At 50.3% G+C, this 15,938-nt stretch overlaps 2 protein-coding genes across 4 annotated transcripts in view; both read right to left on the reverse strand.

Annotated features, from left to right (window-relative positions):
* Nucleotides 1-2,420: 2,420 nt before the first annotated feature.
* On the reverse strand, nt 2,421-4,457 carry PNMA8C (PNMA family member 8C). The gene has a single exon (XM_081275434.1). It carries the CDS (start codon nt 3,066-3,068, stop codon nt 2,454-2,456), a length of 615 nt encoding a protein of 204 aa, XP_081131560.1. The 5' UTR covers nt 3,069-4,457; the 3' UTR covers nt 2,421-2,453.
* Nucleotides 4,458-4,593: 136 nt separating this feature from the next.
* PNMA8A (PNMA family member 8A) overlaps nt 4,594-15,938 on the reverse strand; it is a 44,513-nt gene continuing 33,168 nt past the window's right edge. For 2 of the 3 annotated variants that reach the window (XM_081275428.1, XM_081275427.1), the window contains 4 exons: nt 12,316-12,526; nt 10,248-10,409; nt 9,069-9,119; nt 4,594-8,017 (listed from right to left, as the gene is read on the reverse strand). The gene's annotated coding sequence lies outside the window, so the exon portion shown is untranslated. The remainder of the gene's footprint in view (nt 8,018-9,068; nt 9,120-10,247; nt 10,410-12,315; nt 12,527-15,938) is intronic. The other variant, XM_081275429.1, reaches the window with a different exon arrangement.

The following is a 15,938-nucleotide window of genomic DNA, read 5'->3' on the forward strand; positions in this document are numbered from 1 at the left end:
ACAAACACTGTCTCAGGACTGCAAAATGATGATAAGAAATGTCACATTGTCCTAAACAACAGTTGTGCCCTGAAGGGAGCACGGTCTGCATGCAACAAACATGCTGGGACCTGTGTGGCCTTTATCCAAGTTCAGACTGTGAGGGAACAAGAAGCAGAGTGGTAGAACGTTCTGCCAGTGGATGTGCCCTGGGCGGGGATTTACAGGAGATGAAAAGATCAGTGCGGAGCTACAGACTTCTTGACCATGGATGGGCAGAAGTTCAAATATATATGTGAGGATGGCAGGAAAAGCTTCATCCCACCGTTGTGCACACACACACACACATACACACACACACACACACAAAAAAAAAGACGCTGAGGTCAATTCTTGGGAAATGGGCAGCAATCAGAGTCTTCAAGGTTGGGGTTTGGTTACATCAACCAAGTAAATTCTAAAAATTCCTTAGGTTTCTTGAAACTTGCTGGGAACTAGGGGGACCTAACAGGACCTGAGGGGTCTAGCTGTTAGGGTGAGGTTGGAGAGAGAGAGCCTTCACCTTTTGGCTCTGGTCAGGGGTTGTTGGGGACAGCTTTCCAAAAAATGAGAAAGGGGAATGGATGCTGGAGGTCCCACCCAGGACTGATGCCCACCCCCTAAGACACTGTGGGCCTCCAGTGGATAAGAATCTAAGCATGAGTGTGTGTGTGTGTGTGTGTGTGTGTGTGTGTAAATCACATTTTTGAAAATAAAGTCATTCAAACCTTTGCAGATCCCTGAACCGATGGAGGTTTGCAAATTCAGTCTGGTGTTCCTGAAGGAGAGAGGACTGGACACTCACAATTGCATTTTATCTGATTCCTTTTCTCCTTCATCACCATCCAGCGTACCCAGCTCACGGGATTGGGGACTCGGTGTTTCTTAATGACTCTTCAAAGTGGACTCTTACTTAGTTTTTCTTACTTAGTTTAGTCTTGCTTTTCCTTCTTTAGAGAGTGGAGCGACCGCCCCGCCCCCGCCCGGGAGGACTTCTGGGACTTAACGTGGGGAGACCCACTCTTCACCCCAGGGCCAATGAGGGCAGAAGCGCCCAGTCTTACCACTTCTGCAAGGGAGACAACGTGAACAGCGACAGTTTTTGAGAGCCATGCACAGTTCCTCAGTGGTGGTGAGCAGGGAGCCTGCTCACCAAGATGGCCCCCTCGGGACAAGTTCGTGCCAGAGGTACATTCAAGGGTCATCCCTTTGAAAGACAGAAAACCGCTCTAGACTTTGCAATGGCGGGATTTCCAGAAGAATGCAAAGATAGGGAGTCTAGGTCTCTTGTCCCTCACCAGCAGGGCCGTGCGCAACACCTGGCCCCTGATGATGGCGGAGCAGGGGTCACCTTGACAGTCTTCCAGGCTGTACTTGGATTTTTCTCAACTCTGGCAAAAGACCTTCTGCAAACCTTGAAATCCAGAACACTGTGTGTCCCCTCCATTTCCTGCAAACCCCAACAAGCGCCTGGGGGCAGCTACGGTCTCCATGGCAACTGTCGGACGCACGGCTTCTCTGTGGCTCCGACTGCGACTGCGTGGCAGGTCCTGCGCTGTCCCCGCGTAGTGAGAAGTGGTTTACCGGTCTTTGTGACCCCTCCTCACTCAGAAGTTAACCTCACTCACTCAAACCCACGCACACACTCAGGTGATTCTCAAATGTCACCCATAGGTTTTCAAATGACTACCCACCGGAACGCAGCACAATCATGCGCAGATGCCGCCATAAGCTGAGCGCCCTGCTCAATCCGTGTATTCAGGTGACTCAGATGTCATCCGCATCGACTCACATTGGGTATGACAGCCACGAGGGCAAGGTTTAGGTCTGAATTATTTCCCCAGTGCCTAGCACACGGCAGATGCTCAGGAAATATTTGCTGGTTAGAGGAAATAATGAATGAATGGGCCGATGAGTGAAGTATCCAGACTCAACCAGATGTGAGCACGGAGCCCACCTACAGCTACTCAGACCACCTCCCTCCCTCCATGTGTCCAAGTAATACGATCATTAAGGTCTTTACCTACTGACGAGTGAGTGTCCTGAAGGCAGGGATTATTATTATTTTTTAATGCTCTTCTGTACCCCCCAGCTCTTAAGGACAAAGCTAGGACACGGCAGGTCCATAAATATCTGCAGAGCGAATGAAGGAAGGAAGGACCCACATTCAACCAGATGTTAGCCACACCCACTCGGCTGGAACCCAAAGTTAGATGAAAATCCCTAGTTCATCCACACTATGGGATGTCACCTCTGACACACATTCTTACTCAGAAGTCACCCACTCATTGGAACCACCACCATCCCTTGGCGCAGGCTACCCACTCACTACACCCCCCAAGGTTCCTCAGCTAGTGCCCGCCCTCCCCCGTCACCCCCACAACCACTCAGAACTTTCCCACGCTGCTCCACGTGCCCCGCCCCCCGACGCCAGCTCACAGCTTCTTGTCGGAGGCGTGGCGCCGTCGACGGTTCTTCCTGTGCTTCCTCTTGCTCCTCTTGCCCTCTCCAGCCTTGCTCTCCTTCTCCAGGGAGCTCGGAGGTGGCACCGCATCCACCCTGGCAGTGGCCCCGGCCTCTGGGTGCTCCCCAGGCAGAGGCAGGCAGCACTTCACGGCGGGCAGCTCTCTGGGACCTGTCGCTGTCGGGCACAGTTCCTGTCTCAGGACTCGGGCCACATCTTCCACCGTTCGGCCCTCGCTCTGCAGGAACAGGTTCAGCTTGGTCAGGAATTCGACGTCCTGCTTCCGGGGCATGTAGACCACTCTCCACATCCCGCCCTTGCCCTTGATCTCCCTGGGGACCGCGGCATAGTTGAGCTCCTCCGCCAGTCTAATGATGGCTGCCTTGGTCCTGTCTTCCTCCAGAAAGGCTTTCCCAGCCACTTCGAATTTGCCCAGAGGCTTGAGAGGGACCCTTATGATCTCCTCAAACTCCTCGTGGTTGCAGTCCTCCGGAATCCCCAGGATCATCAGGGACTTGTAACTGTCCACCTCCAAGGCCTTGCACCCGTGCTCCAGCAGTGCGATGTCCTTGACACCAAACAGCATCTTGCCCAACTCCTTGAGGCAGCTGTATGCCCGCTGGTGCGCGCTGGAGCTGCCTCGGGAATCCAAAAACTGATCCAGGGTGCCACGATCGCTTTCCCAAGCCTACCTGGGAATGAGGCCTCACCGGCGGAGGCTAGAGACAGACCCAGCTAGAAGCTCAGGCAGGGCGTCCCGGCCCCTGCGAGCAGGGCTGCACGATGTAGCCCTCGGAGAGGGGACTCACGCGTCCCAGGCTAGCCGAGGTGGGTGTTTGCCAGCCGATTCGTGGCTCCCGGGTCCCGCGCAAGGCCGCACGAGGGAGGGTCTGAAGATGCCTCTTTATTGGTGGTGGCCTCCGAAGGTCCCCCAGGCCCTGACAGTCTCAGCAGATTTGTGACGGCTGATCTCCCTGGGGCTGCTGCCACCAGCGCGTCCTGGGTGCGGGTCTGGCAGGCAGGGTGACTCGTCCCCTACCGCTGGCCCAGAGGTTGCCCTTAGTGCCCTGGGGCGGGGCCAGGACCAGGACGCGGCCGCTGCACTTGCTCCTGCAGTGACGTCACCGCCTTCTTCCGTTCTGCGGCCCGGAGATCTCCATGGCAACTGCTAGAGCATCGCCTCTGCCATTGGCCGGCCCCGTCGCATTGAAATCAGAGTCCGAGGGGGTCACTCGGAGGTGAGGGGTCAGCTACCCAATTTCAAAAATCCCCACTCTTTGGGAAAATGGCTGATTCCGGAGGGCTGGGGTGGGGCACAAGGAAGAGACAAGATGAACCTGGAACATCTTTTGGGGACACAAATTCAGATGAAAACACCTGGAAGGACTCAGGAGGCAGCTTAAAGGACCCCCACTGGCCAGTTCAGATGACTTGAGCATCAAGTTAGAATAACAGATTATATCTGTTAGAGTAACAGATTATAACCCCTCCGCGCAGATATAAATGAATGGGAAGTTTGTTGAGGAATGTGCGCAGTTATAAGACCTTGTCCTTGTAATACTTTTTTTAAAATCTGATTCATTTATTTCATGATCATGCGTTTCTCGGAAAACTTACTGGTGAAATGTGAAATGTTACAAAGCAATCGGGAGATTACAAAGTACAGAAGAATAAACCCTTTTTATCCTTCCACAACTTTGCTCTTTATTTCAACGTCACACATCACAGTCTGTGCAGGCACGTGCCCTTGCACGCACTCACTGGATTCCTTTCCTGCAGAAAGATAAAGCCGGAAAGGAGAGAGAGAGAGAGAGAGAGAGAGAGAGAGAGAGAGAGAGAGAGAGAGAGAATATCAAGTATGTATCGTTGCCACTTGATGATGCTGGCTTCTAATTTAATCTCCTGCCCCTATAATACTTATTCATCAAAGGAACAAGCACCTTTTACAATGGAATGCCCCTTAATTTTTCTTTTTTTTTTTTTAAGAGAGAGAATTTTTAAAGTATTTTTTAGTTTTTGGTGGACACAATATCTTTATTTTTTTTATGTGGTGCTGAGGATCGAACCCAGCGCCCCCCATGCCAGGCACATCCCCAGCCCTTTTGTTCTCTTTTCTCTTTCAGACAGGCCTTGCCTAGTGGCTTAGGGGCCTCACTAAACTGCTGAGGCTGGCTGAGAACTCCTGATCTTCATGGCTCAGCTTCCGGAGTCCCTGGGATTACAGATGTGCCCTACCACACCCAGAGGAGTGTCCTTCTTTGTAGGACACACATGCCACACTATTCAGGGAGCCTATGGCACCAAATTGGCAAGGTACTCTCAGAAAAGTTCAGAGCAAAAACTTCTCTGTGCCATCTTGGTAACTTTTTTTTTTTTTTTTTGCAGGTTTGTGGTAGTTTCAAATAAAATTTACACAGGGAAAAAGAAATGTCCCCTATCTGTCCCTCTCACTGTGTCCATTCTGCCCTCCCTAATCCATTAATAAAGGCCACCTGCCTGCTCCAAGGGCGGGGCCCTAATTGGGTGGAACTAACAACTCCACCCCTTTGCCCCTTGATTGCTTCAGAAATGGTCACTCACTGGGACCCGAAATAATCGGGACATATCTCCCTGGTCAGAGAGATTGGTTAGAGCCTGGACTCTTGAACTCAGTAAAGCCATTAGAATGACAGGAAGGACTTCTGCGACTAGTGAAGCAGGGATACTCCCCCTCCCCCATATATGACAGAGTAAGTCTGGAGGCTGCAGAAGGACATTCTGGCATCATGAGAGAAGACATTTCTTTTGGGTGCTGGGGATAGAACCCAAGGATTCCTGCACACTAAGCACCCAGCATGCCACTGAGCTACATCCACAATCCTAGGAGAGGCTGTTCTGAGGAGGAAGGCAGAGCTAAGAGAATCACTGACAAACCCAGCCATAGTCCTAATGACACGACGTGTCTCTGGATCAAACCTTACCTGAAACCCATTCCTTTGAAACTTTGGCTGTAACGAGGAGCATACAGATTATAAATGAAAACCCACACATGAATAGCACCCAAATCATAAATGGATACCATAAGCATCCCAAGAAGGGTGTCTTGTACTCTGTCCAAGTCACTGTATCCTTTCAAGGGTAGCCAGCCCCCTGACTTTCAAGGTCACAGATAAGTTCAGTTTGATTTTTGTATGATGAAATCACAGACTAGGTGCCCTGTGTTTCTTGGTGAACATATATGTACACATGTGTTGCTTCTGCCAGGAGAGGCAGCACAGTATTGGTCTAACCTCCAAAGACAAACTTCCTCTCCCAAATTTCAAAGACTTTCTCCCATCAATGCGTTTTTCTCCTTTGGGTCATCCTGGGAGCAGACTGGACAGGGGGCCTGTTCACACTTTAGGGCAGGGAAGGGCAGTGAGGGATCTGAGAGTGACCAGGAGGGAAGAGGCCCTTCTGGGCAGGCAGGTGGCCTCTCTATTGGGGACCTTCCATCCAGGATCTGCATCGATTGGCCAGTGCGGGTTTGTCAATGGGCAGGGTCTGAGGAGGAGGGAGGAGTGTGTTAGTGACCTTGCTTACCGTACCGTCCCAGGGCACTCCACTGAGAGTTGGAGGGAAAGGCTTAATTCAGAGGCCACGAATTGGAACCCTCGCCTCAGGAAACTGGGCTTAGATCTGCTTGATTTGTTCAGCTCTACTTTCCAAAAGCTTTAAGTCAGTGACCGACTTTTAAAATGAAATGTAAAAGGACTCCAGATTTTTGGCTTCTATCTGAAATGAGAGAATCTGCTAGACAAGGGAGCCCACACTCCTGGTCCCAGCCACCTGGAGGCTGAGGCCGGAGAATTGTCTGAGCCCAGGAATTTGGGATCAGCCCTGGCAATATACCAAGATCCCTTCACTTAAAAAAAATGGGGGGAAGAGAGGATTGTCATATAGACCTTCATTGTCACCTGAAGAAAATCTGTTGGGACTGAGAAGCCTCTGCTTCCCTTTCAGATGGAGCTCCTGCTCCGGTTTTCCACAGGCCCCGCCAGTCCTTATTGCTCCCCGTCCTTGATTTGTGTATCTGCATTCCCGTCTTAGCTTTGCAGGTACTAGAGTGAGATGCCTGATTGACACCTTCAGTAACTTTTTTATTATTAACTCACCCTTCCGGATGCTTGAGTAACTCTTTATAAAGGAATTTAAACACTGACTGATGGTGGCGATGCCCGTGTCACCAGCACATGGAGGCTTCGCTTTTGTGTCAAGCTTCTCTAACAGCCACCTGAAGCCTCCGCCTTTCCTTGGTGGTGCTGAGCGTGGAACCTGGGCTCTGTGCGTGCTAGACCTGTGCTGCACCACTGAGCTGCACCGCAGCCCAGGCTAGCCATTTTGTTAATGTTCCTGCCATCCCCTCTGGGTTCTTATTTCCCCAGTTTGACCCACGATCACCAAAGGTCCAATTCCCATGATGAGTTCCTCCCCCGGTGAGACCCACAGAGGCCTTGCTCCTGCATGGAGGCCGAGCTAGACAGGGCTGGGCGGATCCATTACTCACGTTCTCCAGCACAGAGAAAAGGGAGGCTTGCCTCTCCTCCAGGGGGATTCAGGAACCAGCTCTTCCATAGAGATTTCTTTGAAGCTTTATTCATTTATTTAGGTACAGGGGATTGAACCAGCGGTGCCCACCGACAATCCCCAGCCCTTTTTTGTACTTTATTTAGAGACAGGGTCTCCCTGAGTTGCTAAGTGTCTCACTAAGTTGCTGAGGCTGGCTTTGAACTTTCGACCCTTCTGCTTCAGCCTCTTGAACTGCTGGGATTACCGGGGAGCCCCACTGAAGCCTTATTTTGTCATTAAAAAGTCACCTTTCTGGCCATTGTGACACATGCCTGTAATCCCAGAGTCTGAGGAGGCTGAAGCAGGATGATTGGAAGTTGGAGGCCAGCCTCAGCAAGTTAGCGAGGCCCTAAGCAAATTAAGGAGACGTTGTCTCTAAATAAAAAACAAAAAAGGACTGTGGCTTAGTAATTAAGTGTCCCTGAGTTCAGTCCCCACCATCTATCTATCTATCTTCAGGGGTTGGGGTATGTAGTTCAGTGCAGAGAGTTTGCCCAGCGTGTGCTAGGACCTGGGTTCCGGCCCCAGTATTAAAAAAAAAAAAAAAAAAAAAAAAAGTTCGCCCTCCACTCCACCCGGACAGTGTTCATTATGTACACAGACGAATTCTCCTTCAAAAGATGTAGTGAACTTGGCAATGGAAACGGTTTGCCGTGGACTTTTGAGTCCTTGGCACACTGTGGTGGATCCCTGGGTTTACCCACATTCTGGTTCCAGAAGCAGGCGACACAACGGCTCATTTATTTGATCCACCAACGTTTCCTGAGAGGCTCCTTGTTCCAGGCCTGGGGTGCTGCGCTGGGCTCCCTGGGGCGAGTGGGGCAAGGGGGCGGCTGGGCCTTAGGAGCTCCGCCGGGCAGCCAGGAGGGCACCTCTGCCCGCTTACAGCAGGGAGAAGCCGAGTCCGCCACATGTTAACGGAGCTCAATTTTCCTGGGATGTCTTTTGCTAGAATTTAAAGAGAGAATAGTGTAAAGTGCTGTGGGAGCCCCAGCAACTGGTCCTGTCTGAAAGTCTTGGAGGAGGTGACATTTGGGAGGTTTTTTTGGTTTGTTTTCTCCTCCTCCTCCTCCTTCTTTTTTTTCCTGAGGTGCTGGGGTCTGAACCCAGTGCCTCAAGCACGCTAGCCAGCGCTCTATCTACCCAGCTACATCCCCAGCCCTGGGGCGAAATCTCGATGGATGGATGGACATAACCCTAACAAAATACCACTTTTTCTTTCTTGTTCTAATGAGTTACCCACGCAGTGGAATGCACTTTGACACATCATACATGAATCACGTGTGACTTCTCATTCTTCGGGTTTTACGTGATGCAGAGTCACACCAGTGACCCTGTATGCACCTAGGGAAATGACGCCTGACTCATCCTACTGCCCCCTCGCTCCCCCTCCTTCACTCCCCTCTGCCCCATCCAAAGTGGCTGTCTTCCCTGGCTTATTTCACTTAGCGTGATATTTTCCAGATCCATCCACGAAAATACCATTTTTTTTTTTTGAGAGAGAGAGAGAGAGAGAGAGAGAGAGAGAGAGAGAGAGAGAGAGAGAATGTTTAAATATTTATTTAGTTAGTTGGTTTTCAGTGTACACAATATCTTCATTTTTATGTGGTGCTGAGGATCGAACCCAGCGCCCCGCGCATGCCAGGCAAGTGCGCTACCACTTGAGCCACATCCCCAGCCCAAAAAATACCATTTTTAAAGTAGTTCACGCTGCGCTCCTTACACAGGCACACTATGTGCCAGACAATATTTTAAGCTAGGTGTACTAAGTCATTTACTTTTTACAATTCATTAAATATTGACTCAATCATTCAATCATTTATTTCTTCAGTGAATACTCATTGAGCAGTTTCTGTATGTTTTAGCCAGAAAACTGAGGATCAGAGAAGTCAGATCATTTTATCAAGGCCACTCAGCTAGTGAGATTGTGAATACTTAAATTTAATATAAAATTTCTGCTTATATATTTTAGCCTTTTTCAAACTGGGGATCCTCCTACCTCAGCCTCCTGGAATCTCAGGTATGCACCACCACAACCGGCAGGGAGACCCTGTCCCAAAATAAAAAATAAAAAGGGTTAGGGTTCCTTTGATCTGTGGTAGGGCACTTATCTAGCATGTATGAGACTCTGGGCCCCATCCACAGCAACCCGCATGCGTGCACACACACACACACACACACACTCACAAAGTTGTTATCCTGTATTGTTTAGAAATAATAAGAAAAAGATCTAGACATGTTCACTGCAGATGAAATATTCTTTCACATACTTTCTGTTTGCAGTTGGTTGAGTCCATGGCTGTAAAACCCAAGGACAAGGAGTCCAGCTATATGAGTAGGGATCACGAGTGAGTGGTCTCGGGAAGAAGCAGAGCAGGAAAGCTGGGGGCGGGGGGCAGGGAGAGGTTTTGAATTTTTTACAGCGCACCAAGTAAAGGTTCCTTGATGCAACTTCCCAGGGAGCAATTCAGCCAGAGTGGCTGCAGGGGCCAAGGTCAGAGCCTGACCCCAGGCAGCAGAGCAAACACCGACTATGTAAAGGAATAGTATTCCAAGCAAAGGAATAGCCAGTGCAAAGGCCCTGTGGCCAAAGACTTTCGGGGTGTCTGAGGAACAGCCAAGAGACCCTGAGGGAACAGGAGAGAGCTGAGAAGGGAAGTGATGGCTAGATCTCTCTTTTTAAAAAAAAAATTATTTTTTTAGCTGTAGTTGAAATAATACCTTTATTTTATTTTTTTACTTTTATGTGGTGCTGAGGATCGAACCCAGGGCCTCCCACGTGCTAGGCCAGTGCTCTGCCTGTGAGCCCCAGGCCCAGCCCAACGGCCAGATCTTGCAGGGCCTTGTGTCCTGTGGTGGGGAATTTGGACTTTTCTCTGGGGAGCTGGACACCCAGGGAGGGGAGGTTGGTAGGTTTCTGAGGGACAGGGTAGGACAGGAGTTTGCCAGTCAGGCAAGAGACTGGAGTTGGAAGGGGTCAATTTCTGGGAAAGCAATTAATTCCCTCACACAGCAAATAGATAATAGATTAAATAGATATTGATGTGTGTGTGTGTGTGTGTGTGTGTGTGTGTGTGTATATATATTTTTTTTTTTTTTTTTAGCTACAGCTGTATTCTGAGCCCTGGGGCCCTGTGAACCCTGGGGACACATCAGTGAGCCTGACAGAGGTAAATACCAGTAAAGTGGAATGCTGGGAACTCCAGGAGTGACCGCAGGGGACCTGAGCCAGGCTGGGAGGCTGTCCGGTTGAGGCTGTGTCTGCAGGTCCTAGAACAGATCCTGGGCTGGAGGTGTGGCTCAGGGATGGAGCTCCTGCTTGGCGTTTCAATCCCCAGCTCTGCAAACAAAGCAAAACCCAAACAAGGTCCTGTGTATAGTAGTTGCTTGATAAACACCTTTTGGCCACAAATGCACCCAAATTCGCTCCCTTGCCACTTCTACAATCCTTGCTTCATGCAGGACCCGGAACCTTATAGTATTAATTTGTTTAATCCTCACATAAAGAATTTGAGGGAGATCCTGTTGTTATCACCATTTTGCAGACAAGGCACAGCAGGAGTAACACACAGGCTAGAGGTCACACAGCTCAGAGGTGGCAGAGTTGGACCTTGAACCCGAGCAAGGCACAGAGTCTCCCTAAACTGTCCTCCTGGAAGATGGTGGGCACCGTGCCTTTACTGGGAGACAGAGGGGGATGCCTGTGTCCCTCAGGCCAATGATTTTATTATGTATTTATTTGGGTATTCATTTGTTTATTTTCTGTGCTGGGCAGCCAGGCAAGCCCTCCCCCCAAACTGCACCCCCAGTTTCATATTAGTGGGGTTTTCGTCTTTGCAATCTAACAGGCTGCAGCTTGTTTTATAATTCCAATATTTGTTTCTTTTTCTGTGAACTTCCTGTCCGTATCTTTTACACTGTGGCTTTATTTATTTATTTATTTTTAGCTGCAGGGTGAGAGTTTGGCAAATGAAGGAAACTGACCCCCTTCTGGGCCCCAGTGTTGCCCGGGGGTTCCTGTCCACGGTGGGATTCTCTGAGGGCTCCTCAGCCTTGTAGGTGATTTGAAGCTTGGTGTGATGAAATGTGTCCATCTTTCCCTCCTGACCTCAGAGGTTTGTGTCACATGTAGCAAGACTTTAGTTCTAAGATTACAAATTCTCCGTTTTTCCCTTCTGTGAAAGTGACATTTTTGGACCTTCAGATCTCCAATCTACCTAGATTCTATTTTGGTATTTTAATAGGGATCTAACTGTGCAGCTCTGCAGATGGCTGTTCAGCTGTCTCCTGTAAGGAAAAGTCCATATTTCCCACTGGCATGAAATTCCACTGCTATATACAATCCCTCGTGTATTTCTGGCTCCCTACCTGCCCTTCTTCACCAGCTGCCTATCTCTTAAGGAGCACCCCAGCTGCTTGGAAAACAGATCCCTATGATCCATTTGCATGTACGGAAGGGCTGTTTTCCTCTTTATTTTTTTTTCAGATTTTTTTTTCTGGATCTTTTCATATTATTTTTTTTTTTAAACTTCAGAATCAACTTGTCCAGTAGCAAAAGTACTTTTCTCCCCCCAGTACTGGGGATCGAACCCAGGACTTCATGCCTACTAGGCAAGTGCTCTACCACCAAACTACACTCTTTATTTTTTATTTTGAGACAGGATCTTGCTAGATTGTGGAGGCTGGTCTTGGACTTGTGATCCTCCTGCCTCAGCCTTCCGAGTCGCTGGGATCACAGGCGTGAACCACTTCACAGGACTCAAAAATATTCTTTTGGACCTGGGACAAAATTTCCTTGCACGAAGCCCTGCCTCTCAAAGAGCCTACCACCTCAATGCTGCCACACCTCTGAGCTACAGAGAAGAGCCCAGGGGGCAAAGGTGAATGGGGACTGAACACTGAGAACTTAGGACAGAGCACATGGCCAGTGGAGCTGTGAGGAGGAGGAAGTGCAGGAGCTCGAAGTGACTGTCCCCTGACTCCTGTGTGTGGCTGTCGCCCTGACACCCATCGCTGTAGGTTACACTGATGCTGGAGGGAGAGCCCTGGGGACCTCCGCAGCTGGTACTGGGCAGGGTCGGGGCTCACCTGGTTTGATCTGCATTTTGATGACACCGCTGAGCGTTCTTTGTGCTTATGGCCACTTGCGAATCATCAGAGGAATTTCTATTCAAGTCCTCTGTCCATTTTTGAAATAGATTTATTTTTTATTGTTGAGTTATATATAGTAAATATTTAACTATTACCAACGAATTGATAAACTGTCGAATAAGGTGTGTGGTTTTCTCCTATCTTCGTGTGTGTGTGTCTTCCTAAGGTCCTGGAAGTCAGGTTCAAATCTGAAATCCTCCATCAGGTGGGGTGGCGCATGCCTGTGATCCTGAAGTGGCACCCCCTTTCTCCACAGAAAAGCCCGCTTCACCACGGCTGATTTTAGGACTGTCAGCAAAAGAGTCTCTGCAAAAGAGTCCGATGTAGATAAACTGTTTACTTGGCCACTGGCCAAGAAGATACCAGCCCTCCAGGTGCTGGACACCCCCTCACTAGTTTTCACAAACGTATCCACTGTAGTACTTTGAAGAAATGTGCAAACAAGGCCTCTGGCCTTGAGCTGGGCTTCACAGAGATGTCTACATTCCTAAGATAAGTTACAAATGGGCCCATGGTAACCTCTGGCAGAGGAGGAAGGAGAGGGGAGAAGAGGCTCCCCCCTTCTCAGGTGCTGTCCTTGAAGAGTTAACTTGCCCAGAACAGTGAGAGAAAAAGCTGCTTTATGTGAACTTCTGCAGGCTGGGAACTTCTGAGCCCCTCCCCTTACATGTGGGTATAAAATTCTGAAACTCCCCGAACTCGGGGTTCAGGGGATTAATTGATTACAGCAAAGGCTGTGCCCCCTGAACCTGGCTGCAGCCAAATAAAACTGTTTCCTGCTGTCTTTGGTGCCTTGCCTCGTTTGTCCCTACAACATTTTTGGCGACCCAGATGGGATGGAGGACGTAAGGAAGGCTATTGTGCCTCTCTTGTCTCCGGGGACCAGCTTCCCTGGGGTGATGGGGGACAGCGTTCCCCTTGGCACGCCCAGGATACTCTTGGCCTGAAGAGTGATCCACTCACCCAGAGCCCTGGGGCTGCCACCCTGGAGCACAACGGGACCCACAGGCAACAGGAACCAGAATTAGGGTTTGGAGCACCACCCAGCTGAACAGGTAGGACCCGGGTCCATTTGGTTTGCAGCCCACCTGACTTCCCCTTCGAGGCCTAAGCGGGTGGAAGAGAGGCTTGATCACCCTCTGTTGGGTCCCAAGTGCCCTCCAAAGTGGTTGGAGCTGAAAGGGACCCGGGGAGTCGCCTGAGTAGTCTCTGAGCAGAGTAGTCAGTGAGCAGAGGGGACACCGTGACTCCCTTTTCTGTTTGGTTTGGAATTGTTGGAATCTGGGCGGTATAGAAATTCTGTCCTGGCCATGTCTGTGGGAAAGTGTGGGAATGAGACGGACAAAGGGAAGGGTTCCAACCCAACCCAAGGGCTGAAGCGAGTGCAGAGTCCTGATCCGCGGTTCCGTGGCCCCTCATACAGTCTATGGCGGGATTTCACCAACCAATGTCCAGGTGAAAGCTCCAGGTCGGGGTTGATACCCACCCTCAAGGCTAAGAGGGCCCTAAGTCCCTGCGAGGGGAGCGGCTGGAGATGGACGAAGCGAGTCTTGTCCTAAGTGTGTTTTGTTCTCAGTGTGCGACACCGATGCAGAGTGGACCATGGGAGGCACACTAAGGAAACTGAGCCTTCTGAAACGTGTGTTAGAGACCTTTAGGAAGGTTTTCCTGGTAACTGTGGGTGAGACTCACTCCACAAAGGTGGCATACTCTGTGAATTAGAGTGGCTCACCCAAGACGTGGGCTGGCCACCAGAAGGATCTTTAGATGAGAGAGTCATTGCTGAGGTCCTTTGATTGTTGTTGAAACCCCTGAACCCTTTCTCTTACATTGATTGCTGTCAAGAGATAGTACAGAAACAGTCCCCTTGGTTGAGAGCCTGTCTAGATGGACAGTCCAAGCTGATGTTAGAGCATAGTGGTCTCTAAGACCCAGCAGAAAGCAGCTAAACAGAAAACCTGACTAGGAAAGACAGGAAAGGGAACAGTTTTCCCAGTGAGCCAGAAGAGGACCCAGGACCAACTTTGCCAAGACCAATGGGACAGTAGACTGACCCCCAGCCCCCTTGTCCTCAGAGGCAACAAATGATGGCCCCAATACTGGCCATTCCTTCCTCTGTGATGTCCTCAGAGCCAGAGGCTTCCTAGGACCAAAGACTCTTCACCTCCCAAGAATAAGGTGGGACATTTGTCCCGAGACCAGAGCCACAGCCCAGATGAGAACTCTCCAGATGCCCCTGCAAGGGACTAAAGACCTGCCCATGCTGACCAGAGGGAAACGCCTGAGGGAGACGAGGCCGTTTCGTGTGCCAGCCTTTCTCCACCTTTTAGCTCATAAGCTGGAGAAATCATGCTCCCTCCTACACGGAGGAACCCTGGGCCAGGACTGATCTGGGGCAGCCCATTATCCGGACCAGGGATGGGGCCCAACCAAGAAGAAGGGCTAAAGATAAAGAGATGTCAAGAAGCCCTCATAGGAAGTCTAAAAGAAAAGGGGAAAAAATAATAAAACACACTGTCTGTGCCCAAGAGTTAGAAGGGATTGGAGCCAGCCCTGAGCCCTGTCCTAAGCCAAAGGCAACTGCAGACAAACAGAGCCCAGATAAGCCTCCTGCAGCTCCAGCATCTCCCTCTTGCACCCTCGATAGCCCTGAACTGGGCCCCACATCTGCCTAAGGCCCCTCTGCCCTACGAAACTGGCAGCAATGATCAACAGAGATGTGCCCAACTGACTCAGAGCTAAATGTCCAGGCCACCACCTCTGCTGCCCCTCTCCCTGCCCAGAGGTGCCCAAGGGAGGAGGGGCACCATACAAACATTGCAGCCACAGTGCAAGTTTGTCAGTGAAAAAATGCACAGGTGCAAGCAACAGATGATCAGTGCAGCCTTTGTGGGACAGGCTCAGAGAGCCATTTGCCAAAAATTACAATCCTAGAGGACTTTTCTGAAAAGTCTGACAGTGAGCTGATTAAGGTGGCCACCACAGTTTTCATCAGCCGAGATCCAGAGGCTCAAAGACAGGCAGACAAGAAAGATGAGGTGGAGGATGGATCTTCTTACAGCAGCCCTCACCACAAACCCAGAGGTCACTCAAAGGGGGTCTCACTAGAACAAAGCCAAGGGTCCAAATGTTTATAAGGAAAAAAAAAGTGTGGCCAGACTAAAGGGGAAGCCTCCAATGGCCCCGGCGGACAAGCACCCACTGCCAAGCTCAAAAGCTGAGCCTTGAACAGAGAAGGAGCGAATGTTGTGGCCCCAGCCCCTCCTTTCAGACTCTTCCCACTTGCTCAGAAATGGATGACTGACGAATATGGCAGGGTCCCAGGGACACAGAACTGCATCAGATGCACGGGAGCCAGCGCCTCAGGAGGGCCCAGCTGCTGCAAGCCCCAAATGAACCCGGAATATGTTCATGTTAACAGCCAGGAGTGGGCCATAGGGCGCTCACTCCAAAAGGACTTGTCACCTGGCTCCAAGCCACACGCTGTGAGCCACCAGCAGGAAGGAACACAGAGCCCCATGCACCCAGGCACACTGAAGAAAACACAAGCAGGTAGCTCCTATATACAGTTAGAGCAGCTCCCACCTGACAAGAGGAGAAAAGCCACACAAAGAGCAACACCTAGGTGGGCACATGTGGCTGCCACACTGGGACCTGCACAGAACCGCACCGCTGCCCTCCAACCTTGGAAATGGCCCATGGCGAGACTGACATTGGT

The sequence above is a fragment of the Spermophilus citellus genome (assembly GCF_964194105.1).
Source record: "Spermophilus citellus genome assembly, chromosome: 18".
In the NCBI taxonomy this organism is placed as follows: Eukaryota; Metazoa; Chordata; class Mammalia; order Rodentia; family Sciuridae; genus Spermophilus; species Spermophilus citellus.

What these genes read in the sequence shown, in the direction of transcription:
- PNMA8C (XM_081275434.1), bottom strand. Translation starts at nt 3,068, where the DNA reads ATGCTGTTTGGTGTCAAGGACATCGCACTGCTGGAGCACGGGTGCAAG.